Source organism: Neopsephotus bourkii, unplaced genomic scaffold (assembly GCF_033783945.1).
Source record: "Neopsephotus bourkii isolate Nb327-2 ecotype Australia unplaced genomic scaffold, CSIRO-AGI_Nbou_v1 NB_274, whole genome shotgun sequence".
Classification (NCBI taxonomy): Eukaryota; Metazoa; Chordata; class Aves; order Psittaciformes; family Psittacidae; genus Neopsephotus; species Neopsephotus bourkii.
The window spans coordinates 1,362,561-1,381,821 of NW_026900783.1; the positions used below are offsets into that span (position 1 = coordinate 1,362,561).

The 19,261-nt window shown below is 45.1% G+C and overlaps 1 protein-coding gene across 5 annotated transcripts in view; it reads left to right on the plus strand.

Moving 5' to 3' along the window:
• Window positions 1-13,228: 13,228 nt before the first annotated feature.
• Window positions 13,229-19,261, plus strand: part of MGMT (O-6-methylguanine-DNA methyltransferase) — a 148,845-nt gene continuing 142,812 nt past the window's right edge. For 2 of the 5 annotated variants that reach the window (XM_061346748.1, XM_061346749.1), the window contains exon 1: window positions 13,229-13,495. In XM_061346748.1, coding sequence (XP_061202732.1) covers window positions 13,375-13,495 — 121 coding nt within the window. In that variant the 5' untranslated portion in view covers window positions 13,229-13,374. Of the gene's footprint in view, window positions 13,496-13,759; window positions 13,975-15,404; window positions 15,462-19,261 lie in introns of those variants that run through there. The other 3 variants (XM_061346750.1, XM_061346753.1, XM_061346752.1) reach the window with 3 other exon arrangements.

Below are 19,261 nucleotides of genomic sequence, written 5' to 3' on the forward strand. Positions count from 1 at the left end.
GATTAGTAAGTCCAGGATAGTTTAAACATGCTGGCACAAGCAAAGAGAAGCTGGCCTTTGCCCAACACAAACAGTGCCAAATGCATGAGAGCAGGGAGCTGTGTGCACGCGCCCGGTCGCCTGCTGCCAATTCCGTGTGGTTATCCACATGCCATGGCAATGCCCTTGGCTGCCTCCATGGGATTTCAGCGTCTCCCAGTTGAACCTCAGGGATGCTGCAGCAGCAGCAGCTCTGGATGAAGGGATCTCATTGAGGACTTGGACCACTGCGTGCAGTTCTGGTGTCTTCAACATAAGATGGACATGGAGCTGTTGGAGCAAGTCCAGAGGAGGCCACAAGGATGATCAGGGGCTGGAGCACCTCCCATATGGAGTCAGGCTGAGAACACTGGGGCTGTTCAGCCTGGAGGAGAGAAGCTGCGTGGAGACCTCAGAGAAGCTCCCAGTGTCTGAAGGGGGCCACAAGGATGCTGGAGAGGGACTCTTCATCAGGAACTGTAGTGATAGGACAAGGGGTGATGGGTTCAAACTGAAACAGAGGAAGTTCAGGTTAGAGATAATGAATTTCTTCCCCATGAGGGTGCTGAGGCACTGGCACAGGGTGCACAGAGAAGCTGTGGCTGCCCCATCCCTGGCAGTGTTCAAGGCCAGGTTGGACACAGGGGCTTGGAGCAAGCTGCTCTAGTGGAAGGTGTCCCTGCCTGTGGCAGGGGTTGGAATTGCATGAGCCTGAAGGTCCCTTCCAGCCCAAACCAGTCTATGATTCTATGGACACAAAGCCCACCCCATGGTCCCAGTTGCAGGCACACCTCATGCACCCTCAGGGCAAACGGGTCTTGCGTTGAGCATTATTAATACTATTGCAGCCTGCATCTTCCTCTTGGTACTTATGGGCACTGCTGGTGACACACTGATGGCATCAAACCTGGCTTGGAGAGCAGGGGCACAGTGGAAAGAATCATAAAATCAATGAGGTTGGAAAAAACCTTTAAGCTCATCCAGTCCAACCATTCCCCAGCACTGCCAAGGCCACCACTAACCCACGGGACTGAGGGCCTCATCTACACAGTGTATGAACACTTCCAGTGATGATGACTCCAGGACTGCCCTGGACAGCCTGTTTTAATACCTGATCAAAGCATTGCTCTGAATCTTGCATAAAGACTTGATTCCATTTTTCTGTTTTATGGCTACAGCAGCATGTGATGCCACTATAGGTCATGATAAATCTAGGGGATACTAATTTAATTCATTGCCTCTGAGCCAAACAGGCACAGTAATTACTCCCCAGCACCTTCTTAGACTTGTGCAATATTTAAGCCACATTCCTATAGAAGACAGACAGGGCCAGATGAACGTTGTGAAAGGGAAAACACAGCCCTGGACATATGAAAAGTGGACACAGAGACCACCCAGCCACCGAACGACGAATGAGATGTCATCCGTGGTATCCCACCGCTCAGGATGTTATTCTTGTGCAGCCCTCAATCAATTCTGTCTGTACAAAACGGCCATGCTCTCTCTTTTTGGGGGTCTCCGGGAAATCTTTGTTCAAATTGAAGATGGTTTTCTAACAGGCTCTGCTCTTTACCCAATTTTCCAGCTGAGTTGACTGAGGCACAGGCAGGTCAAAAGGCTTACCCAAGGTCAGGGAGTGAATCAATGAGTTGGGTCAGATTAGATCTGAGCCTGTTCTTTGCTTTTCATCCTTCCCTGTTACTGCCAGATCACCAGGTTAACAAAAATGTCATGGATGTGCTTTAAAATATATATATTTTTAAACTTGTTATCCCAATAAGAATTAAGTTCTTTGGATAGCACCCTATATACGATTAAGCTTCAAGAGGTTAAGCCTTTACTGCGAGGAATTCAATACCGAGCACAATGTAAAATCACCAGCAGGAGAAATAGTTTTACTACCGTATAAAAATCATAAAAATGCAGAAAAGTCAAATTCACAGCTCAGATGCTGAAGTGCTCACTCAGGCCAAGTTCTGCCTGGCTTTAATTGTATTTTGCCTTGGGAAAAGGCTTCAGATCTGGCCAGAAATTAGTATGCTGATCCCACGGTGTGAATGGTGTTTTATTTACTTATACCCTGAAATAAGCTATTGAATTCAAGCATCAGTTAAACTAAAAAGTATGTCTCTTCCAAATCTGAAGGAGCTATGCTGTTTTGGAAACTAATGTTAGGATACCTCCTCCAGCCAAGCACTGTGTAACTTCATAAAACCACAGAATGCCAGCCTGGTTTGGGTTGGAAGGGACCATAGTGCTCATCCAGTTCCAACTCCCTGACATGGGCAGGGACACCTTCCACTAGAGCAGCTTGCTCCAAGCCCCGTCCAGCCTTCCCTAAGAGTAATTTGATATGAATTAACCAGAGAGTTTGATATGAATTGACTAAAAAGGCCTATTTCCCCTCAAGGGACATGCGTTTCCTGAGTTCAGGCACCAAGAGGCACCCAAAGCACTGGGTCTTCAGAAGGAACTTTCTCCCCAGGAGGGCAGAGGATTCAAGATGGGCTTCCTGGGGTGGATGGGCTGTCCCCATCCTTGGAGGGTCCAACACCGAATGGGATAAAGATCTGAGCTGCCCGGTCCAATGTGGAGCTGGTCCTGCCTGGGGCAGAGCAATGACCTGGAGACCTCCTCCAGTCCCTCTGGACCATCCTACAGCATCACTGTACACTGTGCTTTTCAGGACAAGGATTTTAAGACCCCTGCAAGAGCAATATGTGCATGTCCAGGCTATCCTTCACAGGGCAAGCAGCTCCCTTGCCCCATGAAGATGTGGTACAGAGAAAGAGGAATATAACTTTCTTCGCAGCTATTACTACATAAATATAACAAGGAACATAATAATCAAACTGTTCCTATTTACTTCATTCACCTTTATGCTGCTAAAACACAGACATCTTGTTCTGGGCTTTTTGCTTTATGGACAATAGGAAAAGTTGGCTTCAAAAAGCCTCGTCAGGAATCTTATTTTCCTGATTTTAGGAATGTGACAGGTTCAATTGCAGACGCACTCGGAACTCTTGGCAAAGTTCAACAACGAGGAAGCTGCACCTCATCAGTTCTCATCTGCAGATCAAAGAGATTCCCTGGCAACATGAAAAGATTGTATTTAAAACCTGACAGGATACCCTTAAAAAAACTAAAAAGAACAAGCTTCAGGATTCTGGGAAGGATGCATTCTGAGCTGCAAGCAACAGAAAACAACATCGAACAAGCAGCATTAAAAATATCCTTGGACTCAAGAGAAACATTTGTATTTGTCCAGCATTGGAACAACATACTAATCAAAATGATATCTGTGTTCCAGCTCAGTATACAACTACTTAGCTGTTACACTGAATTAAACAATGCTGATTTTCTTCTTGCACTTCTAGAAAGGCCAGTTGAAGCTAAAAACAGGCAGGGGGTGGCAGTGATCTGAAGGAAGCATCTTGAGAGATGCGCAAATAGAGAAGTTGTTCCTCAGCTCCTTCTGCTTCCTGGATCCTTAAAGCAGTATTGCAATATAAATGTTACTTCTCTTTTGACTAGCTCACCTCCTTCCCTATTCCTCAGGCTTGCTCTGGAGTTGCCTTTGCCTCCACCTCGGTGCTGTCAGAACTGGGAGCACACGGAGGTTTCAGCAGATGCCTGACCTTTCCAGCGCGTGCATTTCTACCTTCCCCATCTAGGGACTTGCTTACGCTTAAAGTCTGCTCCAGGTTAACTTGAATTATTTCATGTTAAGGTGCTTAATGTCACAAACAATTTTGTTTTCTCCTGTTGCAGGTCAGCTGGCATTTTAATGTGTCTGATTAAACTGACTTAGCTAACAGGGAATAGATGTGCCTGCTCTTCATCAGGGACTGCGGTGATAGGAAAAGGGGTAATGGGCTCAAACCAAAACAGGGCAAGTTCAGGTTAGAAACGAAGAAGCTCTTCCCTGTGATGTTGGTGAAATGCTGGTACAGGTTGCCCAGAGAAGCTGTGGCTGCCCCATCCCTGGCAATGTTCAAGGCCAGGTTGGACACAGGGGCTTGAAGCAAGCTGCTCCAGTGGAAGGTACATCAGTGTAGCTGAACAGGGCTCCTGCCTCTGTTTGTTAGCACTACTTGGCAAGGAGCTGCATTTCTTCCTGCCTTTCCCTTTGCCTTTCCAGTCCCATAGAGAAACACCCTTTAAATATGCTTTCCTTAGAGAAGTATGTATAGAGTTACTAGCTAAGTATGTATAGAGTTACTAGCTAAGAGTATACTTACTATAGAGTTACTTGCTAAGCTGTCCTACTGACAGCAGTGCATTTACATCCTTAACTAGGACATCATTAACCACTTCTCTGAGTTGTCAATACAGCAGTCCCTTGTTTCTTTTCTTTCACTCTAAAACAACAACCAAGAAAAGGCACATTTTATTACCAATACAATGAATGTTGTGATGGGACGATGAAGTTGCTTATTTGCCAGCTTTTTTTTCAACATGATGATTATGAGCAGAACTGAACATTAAATGCAGACCTGTCCAAAACATGCTGGAGAAAAAGATGCCCCCAAAAGACAGAAAACAAAAAGGCAGCAATGAGTGATCAAGGGAACAGAGAAAAAGGCAGGGAGAATCTCACTAGCACATCTGATAGGAATGCTGCAGCAGCAAAGAGCAATCCTGGAGAACATGATGATGCTGGATGGCACCAGAGCGTTATACCAAGTATTTCTGCTACAACTTCAAATCAGGATTTCCCTGAAACAGTAGAGCAGCTCCAGTGCCTAAAAGGGCTATAAGAAACCTGGAGAGGGGCTTTGGACAAGGGCCTGTAGGCAAATGGCTTTAACCTGCCCAAGGGGAAATTGAGATGAGGTCTTAGGAAAAAATGCATGTAAGGCAACCTCCAGATATCCCAGTACTCATCAGATTTCCCTTCTAGGCTCCCCTCTGGCAGCCACACGGGTTTCAAGCTTGGGCCCTTGGCTGGTTGGGACCAGGGAGTTCCATCTGTGTATCAAGGTTCACACCCCAGGCTCAAGCTCCTAAGGGACTCTTTGCTTTCCCTCAGCTGCCCAAGACTCTTTGCTTTCCCTCAGCTGCCCAAGAACACAACCACTTGGCATCAGGTTTTCACCACAGCACAAGGACAGTGTGAAAACAGGAGTAACAACAGCTAGAACCAGTCTACGGTTTGCACCTACTTTCCTGCTCTGTGTTCGTTTCTGTTGTGTTGAATGCCCTGCTACGCTAATGCTGATGCACTCAGATGATTCAGGGGAACTGGATTCCTTTAATGTAGATGCTCAGACACATTTCTACCTGTAGTGAGTAATTCAATATTAGCAGTTTGGACTGCTCTTCAGTGGCAATGTGATGAGGTTTGCTAGCACTCTGAAGATTACACAGGGCTGCAGGTATACACAGGGTTTATAAAATCAGACAGAATTCATACATTTTACATAGACAGCCTCCCTCCCTAAAGTGTCACACCGTATTTTAGCATCTGAACCAAAGAGTGATTGAGTAAAAGAATCCTGCTTCCCTGCAATGGATCTTGGGCTCTGCAACCTCCTACACATGCATATATCATCGCTGACTTCCAAAACAGTGCTGTTGGCTTGAGGGACAGAGGTGTACCTCCTATAATGGTATATACTACATTCTGCAGCAACCTTTCTTCTCATATTTCAGAGTTGAAAAAGGCCTGTCAAAAAGGGGCTATTATGAAAGGGAATTTGAAGACATTCATAAACATCTAGACAGCAAATTGCATTTTCAATATGAGAACCTCAATAGTTAAGGCTACATTTGGGAGATCACTATGGCCCTCTTATTTTCTGCTTACGCTGTCAAAGTTTGAATTCATGTTGGGTTTTTGAGCAATTCAAACAAAGGATACTTTCATAAACATCCATTTCATAAACTAGGGCATATCTAATTCTTTGGGTTCTGAAGGCTGAGCTGAATGTAGTGTTTGTAGTCTACTGAGAATATGTCTGGAAAACATAAAACAATCTACTAGGTAAGTTACAAAGCTGTTGACATAGGGAATGAAAATGGAAATTCTGCCGTAGTCTCCTACATCCACAGCTTTACACTGTACTTTGCCTTATGTTAGCTGATTGGTGCAGTATATCTTGATGTTAGTACCCCACTTCAGAAACGTTCTGACATTATCTATTTGGCACTTTGAAAAATAGTATCAAACTCCCAATGCATTTGAGCGCACGTTTCAGCACAGCAATTGTAATACCCATTTCCATTGATGCAAGAGGTGGGTTAGGAGCAACTTCAAGCGGATTCGTTTCTAAGAATGCAATATGTGACTCTATAGAATGCACACACTCTTACACACACACAGAGCTTGGCTAGAAAGACCAAAAGGAATTAACTTGATGTAATTTCCAGTGCCTCCCACTAAACACACGGGATCATTTGGGATCAGTTTGGCCCCTACGTAACAATTGATGCCGTGAGTTCTGCCAACGCAATGGCACACATAATGTTGGCACCTCACCTGCTCATGGCATAGGAAGGAACACAAGGAGGAATCTTCATTCCAAAGGAAAAGAATTATTAAGAATACTTTTTCAAATAACTTATGATGATTACAAAGACAGAATCACGGAATCATGGAATCATTTAGACTGGAAAAGACCTTTAAGATCATCAAGTCCAACCATTCCCCAGCACTGCCAAGGCCACCACTAAACCATGTCACTGAGGGCCTAGTCTACACGGTGTGTGAACACTTCCAGGGATGAGGCACGTCTCTAGAAGGGCTAAAATAACCCAGTCACTTGAAGGATATGTTCTATTGCAAATATGCACAACGTGTCAATAGGAAAATATATATGCTGTAAACTTTGCTGCAATAACTATTGGAAGTGCTTGAAACTTGCTGGAGTTTGGCAATAGCTGCAAAAGCTCCACTAAATATAGGACTCCAGGCACACTTAACAGGAGATATATCAATGACCATATTGACCAAAAATTCCTTTTATTTAACATTTATGACCTTTCTTACCACACAAATTTCTCTGTAGCACAACAGATAAAATTTATACTGCTTGGCTTCACCCATATTGTCAAAGCATATTCCCAAAACTTCTGGAATAGCCAGGAGATAACTAAACCAACTGAAGGAGGGCATATGAAATGCCATAACTCTTTATGGGTTTGCCCTAAAGAAAATGAAGCCAATCTCGGCTAATATACCCCTTTCATTTATATGCTTTGCTACTAGATTTCCCTAAAGGCATTAGTGGTTGTCAAACAACTCCAAGCACCTTGATTACAGGAAATCATATTTCTCCCAATGCCAAGCTTCTTCATAAGGACAAAAAATGATTTGCCTACTAAAATACATTTGCTTAACTCACCCGTTATTCTACACTTCGAACCACCCAATTTCCTTCCTCTCCCAGCACAGGAACCATTGTATTCCTCTTCAATATATCCCGACTCTTAGCCTACTTCTTGTTTCCCTTTTTTTAATAGAGAGGAGTCCATGCTTCCACATTTGGAATCAAAGAAGCTTGGAGAATGTTTTGGGGGAAGAGGGAGAGGAAAAGTTTTATTCATGGGGGTTACAAGCTATTCCAGAGATGAAGGCAACAGAAAATGTACAAATCTTTACCTGAATTCCCTTGGATGTCAAGAATTGTGGAGATTAACTGCAGAGCCTCAAACTGCTCACAAGGAAAATACTCTCCTTTTACTGAGGTAGCCATGTCAATCATCTCAGATGCCATTGGAAAGGATATGCCATTACCAGTGATTCAGATTAAGATTAGATATAAGGAAGAAGCTCTTCCCTGTGAGGGTGCTGAGGCGCTGGCACAGGGTGCCCAGAGAAGCTGTGGCTGCCCCATCCCTGGCAGTGCTCAAGGCCAGATTGGACACAGGGGCTTGGAGCAAGCTGCTCCAGTGGAAGGGGTCCCTGCCTGTGGCAGGGGCAGGAGCTGGATGAGCTTTAAGGTCCCTTCCAACCCAAACCAGGCTGTGGTTCTGTCAGTCTTAGAGGTCTCTACATTTTCCTAGCAGCAGACCCTCAAATATCCAAACTGCTCTCACCCAGACTCAAGAATGAGCCCTAGAAAACCACCCTTCTTCAAACTATCCTTTAGACCTCTTTTCCTACATAAAGACCATATCCCACATCATCACAATTTAACTCCCTTTAAAGTCCCCAGGACCGCTTTCACTCATAGACCCATCCACACTCAGTGACCAAGGTCCATGGTCCTTAGCATTTCATGCCGATTAAAATACATGGACAAACCCCCTTAAATGTGCTGCAAACAAAACTGTTGTATAAGACATTATTTCTGTTATTAAAAACCCAATTTGAAACCAGTTTCAGAGTGATTTTCACATACACATACACTCCTTGAGGGCCAGCACAAAACATGCCCAGATCAAACAGCTCGCTCTGTATTGACCTGGTATTACCAGATTTGAATTTGCAGGACACATCCCTGTCGTTGAGAAAATGCGAGAGTCTTGGTAAACAAAATCACACTTTCTGGTTTCATTCAGCCTTTTGCTCTTTTTTTCCTAGTGATTGGAAATGTGAAAAGCAAGACTTATTTACTTGTTCAAGTGAAACCACACAAGGTTACATTACTGAGCTTATTCACAGCTGAGGAGGTTCAAGCAGAGAGGTCACCGGAGCATAGGAAGTGATCGAGGCCAGATTCTGACTCAGTAAGGCACATACACACAAAGGCAGAAATATATTATGCCTGTGCTCCAATCTGACAATTTTCTCTAGGGAGAAATTAAAGAACTACAAGTGAGGTCCAAATCACAGTGATTTTCAGTTCTACATCTTCCCTGAGACTCCATCTGTTTCTCTCTCCAGCTAGGCAGAGGGTAGTTGCAGCTCCCGTGCCCAAGTCTCTCTTCCCCAGCAGATGTTGCAGAATGTAGCTGCTTTCAGGGGTTAGTCCTTAACAAGGAATTTAATCCAGGCTGAAATATTTGTGAATTCATATCTCAACGCATTTAATAAAAGCCTCCTTTTTCAGTTTTCTGTCCCACCCCATTACATCCTTGGACCCTGAAGTTCACGGATTGGTTTAAGACATGGTTTATTTCAGAGCAAATCTATGTGCTGTGACTAGAAAGGCATTTTGTCCCTTTCAAGCTGGCCTTGAGCATTGCCAGGGATGGGGCAGCCACAGCTTCTCTGGGCACCCTGTGCCAGTGCCTCAGCACCCTCACAGGGAAGAGCTTCTGCCTAAGAGCTCAGCTCAGTCTCCCCTCTGGGAGGTTCAAGCCATTCCCCTTGGCCTGTCCCTATAGGCCCTTGTCCCAAGCCCCTCTCCAGGTTTCCTGCAGCCCCTTTGGGCACTGGAGCTGCTCTAAGGTCTCCCCTTCAGGAGCCTTCCCCTCTCCAGGCTGAACCAACCATCTTTCATGTGTTGTAACTGAATGCTGGAAACTGTCAGGAAGAGGGCTCTCAGAGCTAATTTAACAGCAGACCTGACAATGTATAGCAACTGCAGGAGGAGGACAGGCTTACTACGCAAGAAAGGGAAGATATACATATATGTATGTTCTATTGACACCGATGTCATCGACCATCCACCATGGATCTCATTACGAACAGTCTCCTCAGCCTTGCTCTTGTTGTTAAAGGACAAATTAAATGGAAATTCAAAAGCTCAGTAGTTGAAATTGCAATGACACTTACTTAAAATAACAAAGATCAGAATGTGAACAGCAGAAAGATTAGAGGAGATATGAATAAGATACTCATAATTCTGAGAGCAGGGTGAAAACTAGTCAGGAGTACATTTTTACCTCATTTACTAACAGAAGTGTATGATACTCAATCCACAGTGCAGAAAAGCCAGAAACAGCACACAGAAACTCTCCTTCCTAGTGCACACAGACATTTGTGGACACTCTACCAAACCCCAGGATGCTGGGTTTTAAGAAGGTCTGGAGATTTCACATTTCCTATTCAAACCTGTCATAACGCCAACTAAAATCATATTAAAGATAATCAATTTTCTTGCTTCAGGCAATAAGGAGATCACCTTGGGAGAGGAGTCAGGAAAGATTAATACATATTTTGGGGAGGTTTCCACTCATAATAAAGTTTGGGGAACCAGTTACTTTTGAGTTAAGGACATCAGGACAGAGGGAAGATTTCATTGCCTTTAGCACTGTTTCCCTTTAATGTGGCATTCTAATATTTAAATATAAAATAAATTCATTTCTAAGAGATAAATACCAGACTGAAATTGCCAACATGCTGAAACTGTACACCAACATTCGCTAATAGTAAGGAAAAATTCTGTCAACTGAAACTATTGCACATGTACTACTTTACCCTTTCTCTTGCCACTCACTACTCACAGGACAGGTACAAGCAGAACCTGACTCACTCCACCTGATCTAATCCCAGGTCAGATGTGGAGAGAAGTGTATGGCAGAGAGACAACTTCATGCTTTAAGCAGCTAGATACACCCTCCTGCTGTTACTCAGATATATATAGCTCAGAGAAAAGGCAACAGGAGCTTAGGTCTACTTGCACCTTCAATGTGGATGTCCTTTAGAATCTCCTATTTAAGTATTCAAGTGAATACTTACATATACTTATACATATATTATAATGATATTCATATAATGATGGCATGTATGTGCAGTTCTTCAGGGACTTTGTTTCTACTCAAGCTTTATTTTTAAGCAGCACTACATGATAACATTCCCCATGCCCACCCTGGTCAATAGGTTGATTGTTCCTTCTTAACTGAAGTAAACCAGACCAACCTGCAAAGCTGATCTTTATATTGATAACTTAAAGGATGAAAAGGCAGAAAAACAATTAATAATCATAGAATCCCAGACTGGTTTGGGTTGGAAAGGACCTCAAAGTTCATCCACTTCCAACCCCCTGCCATGGGCAGGGACACCTTCCACTAGAGCAGCTTGCTCCAAGCCCCTGTGTCCAAACTGGCCTTGAGCACTGCAAGGGATGGGGCAGCCACAGCTTCTCTAGACACATGTTCCAATGTCTCATCACCCCATTGTGGGGAATTTCTTCCTAATACCTAATCTAAATCTACCCTTTATAATTTAGGAAAGGGAGATTGTAGAGACTGCAGAAAACTCCACCTTCCTTCCTGTTAATTCACATCAAAACACTGGAATTTAAATGTCTGAGGGACAAAGAAATAAATCAGGGTTTCAGAAGTTTGATATTTACATTCTAAAATAATAACTAGGGCATCCCATCCAGTACAAAGCTTATGGATGGGAAGAGGTCTTTCACCTAATTTTTTGTAAGCCACTATATCTGTATGGGGCACGCAGTGGCAGAGCCTCTTATGTGACCATTAATCTGGACTTCATTTGAACTAGTGAGAAACTTCATTTTCTCTTTTCTGCATACGGCATCACACAGTAACACAATAGTGTGAATCCGCTGTTCACTAGCAGCTAATGAAACGCTAAGTCAGAAGAATGAACTCCAAAGGCATAAAAAAGAAAACATGAACCAAAAGCCTGTAACTTTTTGCAACTTATAACAAACGAGGAACACTTCTTTGTTTATTTTTTCCTTTATTGCAACAGTTTCTTCCCTGCTTTAAATGAAACGCCCTCAATAGGATGTTCATATAATGAGATCTGTATTTATCACTGTTCATTGTTATTCATCCTCCACAGATCACACAGATTCACAGCTCACTCCCCTCTTGTTCAAAACTGGTTATGTTTGCAGGTTGCAATTAGCAGGGTGGTGTGGAAGCTCTGGACACTTTTACTATCTGGGAACAATTCCAACGGCGACTTTTGGTCAATGCTCTGCCTGTGTAGACAGTAAAGAAAGTGAGACAGGGTGGTAAACATTCCTTGCTTACATTTCCTTCAGAGACTCCAAGTTAACGGCCCAGAAAGCAAAAGGGAAACTAGGTGCCACGTTAACAATACTACTTCCAAAACCAGCAGGAGCGTCTCAGTCCTATTGCACACCGATGTGAGCGGTTGCTCTTTGTAAACCTGCACCAAGTGTGACTACTGCAAAAGTATATGGGCAAACTTCTGCGTTTTGGACTGTGTTTTATGTTTTCTTAGATGAGATTAAATCACTAACGCGATGCTGTTGTATTTACAACACTCATTCCCTAGGAAAAGAAAAGAAGGATTTCCAGAATTCTGTAATGACTTTATATAAGTCGGGGCTGTTCAGCCTGGAGAAGAGAAGGCTGCGTGGAGACCTCAGAGCAGCTTCCAGTATCTGAAGGAGGGCTACAGGGATGCTGGGGAGGGACTCTTCATTAGGGACTGTAGTGACAGGACAAAGGGTAACCGGTTCAAACAGAAACAGGGGAAGTTTAGATTGGATATAAGAAGGAAATTCTTTACTGTAAGGGTGGTGAGGCACTGGAATGGGTTGTCCAGGGAGGTTGTGAATGCTCCATCCCTGGCAGTGTTCAAGGCCAGGCTGTACAGAGCCTTGGGTGCCATGGTTTAGTGTGAGGTGTCCCTGCCCATGGCAGGGGGGTTGGAACTGGATGATCGTAAGGTCCTTTCCAACCCTAATTCTTTTATGAGTCTGTGATCATTGTTCTGATCTTTCGCAAGTGGATTCCTCATTTTGTGATAGCTTCGTCACAAAATCATAGAATAGTCTGAATTGGACGGGAGCTGTAATACAACAACATCAATAAACCTTCTGCTGATGGAACGCAGATGAACGTTCACACAAAGATTCTCTGCCTTGAAAATCAGTGATTTCTTTGTTGCAGACTTTACTGGCACTTTTTTGTCCTGGCTTTAAGGACCTCAAACAAACCTCACCCCACAGCCCACTTTCCTCTGACATTTCACTCCCACTTCCCTCCTCCAGGTCTCCTCCTTTGGGAATTGTATTTGCCAAGCGCTTCCCCCCTCCACAAACTCTGCTGCAAGTCATTGTTCCCACCCCTACTCATAACTTTTCATAGACTGAAAAAGGCTCTTTCCTCAATGCCGCCAGCCTTTGCCTGGTGCCCTTCACCACCCAGCCCCAAAGTACAAGCAGAACAAAGCCTAGGTAACTGTAAAAAGCACATTTCAGTCATAAGATCTGCATATTTCTTCCAGAGGAGCTGGATTTTGGTCAGCAGCCACACTCATTTCAGTGCCTACAGAGAAGCCAAGGTGCAGGGCTGCAACGGGAGTTCTAATTCTTACGTTACTGCCCACAAACCAGTATTTTTTGGTGGACTTTGTCAAAAAAATGTCTTTTCCCCACCTGCCGGACCCGCAGCAGCCACACCGACCCTGAGCCGCGCCCCGGGGCGGGGATGTAGGCCTTTCCGCGCAGGTGGACCTCATCACCCGCCGAACCGCACCTCCTGCCCCGGACATATAACCGGGGCAAGGGGGCGGGGATGCCACTAGAAACTAGCCCAGAGCAGCCTTGGTGGAGCCAGGTAGGAGGCTCTACGCAAAGCCCAGGCCTCTGGGCCTGGCACAACCGGCGCACGCTGGGGTCGGGCGCTGCAGGCCGCGGTGAGGCTGCGGGGCCGGGCCCGCTCCGCTCGGCCGCTTCTCTCGTTCCGAGCACCGGGACTCCCGGGCAGCTCCGCCCCGGCGGCGCGGCGCCTCCCCAGCCGCGGCCCAGCGGAAGCAGCCCGTTCCCGGGCCCCGGGCTCGCTGCGGCGGCCTCCCCGCCGCTTTCCCTCCTCCTTTTCTTCGAGGGCCGGTGCTGCGGGAGCCGCGGGGCTCCGGAGCGGCCCGTGCTGCCGCGGCCTCACGGCGGGTTTGCGTGGGGGGGTGGCGGGAAGATGGCTGCGGGCTGGGGCCTGCTGGGCGGAGGGGTCGCAGCCCCTTAACGGTTGACTCTGCGCTGCGGTTTTCCTTGGGCCTACAGCCTGGTGACGCTTTTGGGGTCCGTATTCCCTGGCCCCTGCAGGCCCTGGGAGGGGAAGCAGCCCTGCTGCATCCCAAGGCCCTTGCTGCCAGCGCAGGCACCCGCCGCGGGTCGGTCGGTAACCACGCCTGCGGGGGAATGATGGATGTAAAGCTTAACCCAGGCTGGTAGTGAGCTGTGCTAAGCGCTGCTCTGGCCCCAGAAAGCGCAGTTAAGCCCTTCCCCTGCCCTGAGAAGCAGTTCCGTGGCTGCTGTGGGAGTGGAGGCACTCCCCGAGTGGCTGTGGATGGAGCAACGCAAGGGTGAATGGGTGGTAGTGCCCTGCTCGCTGGCAGCAGCCTGCAGGACATTGGTTTCACATCAGTGTGAAATTGCACTAAATAATGAGTGTTAAATTGATACTGGTGTAAAAATGGCCTTTTGCTATTGATGTGGAAGGCAAACTCTGCAGCTGGTTCATAGAATCCCAGACTGATTTGTATTGGAAGGGACCTTAAATCTCATCCAGCTCCAACCCCTGCCACGGGCGGGGACCCCTTCCACTGGAGCAGCTTGCTCCAAGCCCCTGTGTCCAACCTGGCCTTGAGCACTGCCAGGGATGGGGCAGCCACAGCTTCTCTGGGCACCCTATGCCATCGCCTCAGCACCCTCACAGGGGAGAGCTTCTGTCTTACCTCCAACCTGTGTAAAATAAGCTTAGTGTTGTAACTGCACACGGTTTTTAAAGTAGAGTAAATGGTGGTGTATGTTTTTCCTCCTGCCTCCTAAATAAACTTGTTACTGAGTTGTATTATTTTTGTGATACAGAGCCCTTATTACCTGGTAAGGTGTAGTCTTCAGTGTTTCACATAGAAAAGCACATTTTATAATCTGAGGTGTAACACTTGGTTTAAAGCGACTGTCACAGTGCAATTCTTGCATCCAGGCTTGTGCTCCTGCTGCAAAGCAGACGGGTCTGTTTATGGCAGGGTTCTCTTGTGAACCTGATGGAAGTTTTAGCCTCAGCCCTGCCTGTTTCCCTGGTGCACCGGGGACCAGGACTGGCAGTGTAGGAGCTCTCCCTCCCTCAACTGCCTCTCTGGCCTTTGGTTTTCTCACTTGTGTGGGAATGCACCGTAAGGGGAGCCATGGTAAGGTGTTTGAGACTATGCTAGGTATCTGTTAGGAGTCATAATAGGGTGTTGCATTGCAGTGCCTCTCTGCTCTGTGGTGTGGAAGCTGCAGAAGGTCAGGTGAGCTGCACAGCCCTGTAATGCAGGATATTTCTAAACATCCATTTGTGATGTGAAGTCTGCCAAGTTGCTTATGTTATAGGATCCTAAAATGGTTTGTATGGGAAGGGACCTTAAAACTCAGTTCCAACCCCTGCCATGGGCAGGACACCTTCCTCTAGAGCAGGTTGCTCCAAATGCTGTCCAGCCTGGCCTTGAACACTGCCAGGGATGGGGTATTTGGTTTGTTGTGACTGTTTTGTCAGTCTGTGACATAGGTTCTTCCAAGTACGCAGTTGTCTGTTTTGAAGTAGAAATGTGCCAAATGTGGACAGTTCTACCAAAAGCCTCAGGCTTCAGAGAAGAAAAGCTGTAGCCTCTGTGAGCTTGCAAGGTGGCTTTAGCAATTCCTATCTGCATTCTGATCCATGACAAGTTAATTACACCAATTACACCAGGAACTGAACAGAAGCTCTATAGGAAGCTGTTGTAGTTATATTGCAACTTGTGTTACCGTGACTACTTTATCTCTTGATAACTCTGTAATTAACTTGTCACCACTGTTTAATGCTTAATGTATGTAAAGAATCAGTTAATGGCATCACTGAAGGGATAGTAGCCTGCAGGAGAAGCTCCTGCCCTTTGGAAAGGTTATCAGGGTTTCCTTGAATGGCTTATTTAAGCACTTGGGTAGCAGAAGTACGAAGTTTGTTAGGGGAAGTGTGGGTAAGATGGATAGGCTGCACCAGAGAAATGCTGTTTAGACTGAGTACAGGGGAAGCCGTTAAAAGAAGCAATAATGCCAAAAATGCAAAGGAGAACATGTCAAAGGTATGGATGATATTTTGTAGTGTTCTTTCCCCATGCCATTATGGTTCTGGAGGGGTGAGGACAGCTGACATGAATTCAGCTTCAGTGTGCTGGCTGCTGTACCTGCTTGTGCTCTCACCAGTGTGTCACTTCCCTGTGAGCAGCATCCTCCACCTCTGATACAAAGGGTGACATCCTCACTTGGGACGACTGAAAGGTGGCTTCAGCAGTGAGGCTTATTCTGGTGCTGCAAGAGCTTTGTGGGGACAAATTGTAGGTCCTGATTTGTTGGGGTGTTTAACATCGGCCTCAAGACTAGTGAGCTGTTCTGCTGGGCTGCAGCTCACCTGAGTTAAACTCAGTTTCTTCAGGGAGTGATGCAAAATAAGCTCCATTGCCTCTATGAATTGAGAGATTTTAACTAGCTTGCAGAACAATACATTAAATTCTGAATGTGGGAGACTTCTGAATACATCCTGAAGGCGTTAGTGTTCATTCTAATGCTTTTAAAGGTTTCCTGCATTACAGTAATTTCCTGTTGAAGGCAGCAAGTGCCTACCCCGGCCTGCAGTGCCCATTCCCAGAAGTTGTTGGCTGAAGCTGAGCACACATCCCACCCCTGGCATAACTCGTAAAAGCAAGCACTTGTTAACTCTATTTGTTTTTATTATGGACATCGATCTGCCAGTCGCAATAATGCATTTATGGACATTTTTCTGCAAGCACAGCGCTGGTGGCAGTTTTTACTGACAAATTGAGTCATATGGACAGTAGTTCAAAATAAGCTTACTTTATTGACGGATTGTGCAATTCCCTAGTTTACCCAGTGTTCATAAGAGATGTGGATTTGGGAAGACAATCTAACTAATGGGAAAATGTAGGGCAAAGTTTTAATTTCAGAAGGCTTCAAATCTGTTAGGTAGTGACAGGTTTCAGTGTGGGTTTTGGGTGGGTTTGTGAGCTTTGACTGCTTCATTAATGCCACAGTTAAGAAGCAGAAGGCCTGGTTTGGTGTTCTTACTATAGACTTCTTGAGTGTCTTACCTCTGCTATTAGCTGTGAAGGTTGGTGCTGTACACATCTGTGCTGGCAAAGCTTTCAGCTGGCTAATTTAGCTGAAGGTAATGAGCAAAACCTGCCTGATGCAAGAGAAATCCTGTGCTAAATTGTCTTCTGCAGGGCAGACAGTCACCCATCACAGGTGTGTTTGGGCCAGCATTGAGTTAAATGCAGCTGGAGGAACAACGGGGCTGTAAACCCAGAACAAACCTGCACTGAAGTGTTTTCCAGGAGTACAAAATGCAGTCTGAAAACTAATAAGCAGCTTGTGCGGTCCAGGCTACTGCTTAAGTAGCCAAATACATCTGAATGCCAATAAAGCGTGTGTGGCTTTGGAGTTTTATGGAAATTGAGTAATTGTGATAGTTTCTTTGGAACTATGTCCCTGTTTTGATGCTTTTTGCTAACCTTTTTCAAGCTGTTTTCCTAGTTACTAGATCAGCAAGGTAAAGGCACCCTTTCTTGGTGTCTTTCAGGACTAACTGCTATCTATTCATTTATATTGTGCCAAATTAAATAGGATAAATCATGTGGGGAATCTTTTCAAGTTACTTGTAAAACTTGGACATACAGCTGAAATTCTCCTGATGCAACGGAGGTGCTGAAGGTGATTCAAAATGAATCTGAACAAGTCAACTTTAATCTCAGTGAGGAAGAGGAGTTCACAGATACAAAGGTCCTGACTTCCCCTCTGCTTCTCAAGTGAAATAGCAGTAAAACAGCACTACTGACAGAGGGTCTGCAGTCTCAAGCAGTTTGGCAAAGGGAATAAAGGGTACTTCTGATTCCAAGCTGATGGCATCAAGGGAAGTATCAGTTCAGACTGTGCTGTTAGCTACCCGGTGTGTAGCTCAGCTGTGGGTCTGGCAGTGGGCAGCTGGGGGTGCTGGGTTTGAGCTCAGAAACTTTGCTTTTTTTGCATCCAAAAATTCCATTTCTGGCTGAGGAAGTTTGAATCCCACTTTTTTGGGGGGATTTAGTAAAAATCACTAAAGGCTTTGCCTTGTTGTTATAGTACTCAGTAGCTATGTGGTGTTAGTGCATTGAAGATGAGATGCTAAAGAAATGGGCTTTTGCTCCTATGTGATGAGTGTGCTTTCAGGTTTTAATTATTCAGATGCCACTTTTTAGTGCATTATGATAAAATGAACAAGATGGGGATTTTACTAAAGTATATATGAGCAGCACAGCCCAGCGAAGTCAGACTTGCTTTGCTTTCTGAATCATGCCATCTACATGCTCCAAGTGCAAATGTAACTCCCTGCAGGTAACTCTGCATTAGCAGATAGCAAGTATTAGTGCTGTCATGTAAATGTTGCTGCATAATCATCATTCAGTACTATTTAAATTATCTGACTGCTTTAGATCAGCCAGTACAATGCAAACAATAATATTATCTTCGGTTGTTTGTACATTCTAGTATGCAGAAGGCCTTTTAATTAGTTAAACTTCTTGATAAACACCTTAAGTATACTTAAGGCCCTGTTAAAAGATGTAAGTTTTGTCTTGCATATAAAAATACAAGATGGAATATACAGTGTTTGCTATAGAAAGCTGTTTTGGCAGCAGTAGGCTGGCTCTGCTGATGGTGCGTTTTCAGACTCTCAGCAGTGTCCTGGAGAATAAAGTCACACAACTTCAGTGTCCCTTCATCTTGCTCCATTTGAGTTTAGTGGTGTTAGATATAATGTAGGGGGAAAAGGGAAATAATGGAATCAAAGACTGGTTTGGGTTGGGAAGGCCCTGAAAGATCATCCAGTTCCAACCCCCTGGCAGTGCTCAAGGCCAGGTTGGACACAGGGGCTTGGAGCAAGCTGCTCCAGTGGAAGGGGTCCCTGCCCATGGCAGGGGTTGGAGCTGGAGGAGCTTTAAGGTCCCTTCCAACACAACCCAAGCCTGGGTAAGATTCTGTGATACGAAGGACAGGCTGGGTCTATAGGCAATGTATGCTTTCAGGAAGTGAATTTGAGGCACAACAAGGCAAAGTGCTTAACCTGAGATAAAATTTTCTTAAAGGCTTGCTTAGTAGTATTTTTTAATGGAACACTCTTATGTTGCTGTCACCAGTTGTGAGTTAGTGAATGCACATTGTTTTCTGCTGTTGGCAATGCGTATGGCCTGGATTTGAATGCTTTTCCATTGTCTTTTTCTGCATCTATATTTGATTCCATAGTGTGAGTTTCTAAGAATATGATTAACCCTATGGGTCATCTTATAATGTAATTATTAATGATTGATTCTGTTTATCCTGGAAATCAATATGAGAAGCAAAATGGTCGGGCATATATTTGGGGTTGATTTCTAACATTCAGTAAACATGATCTT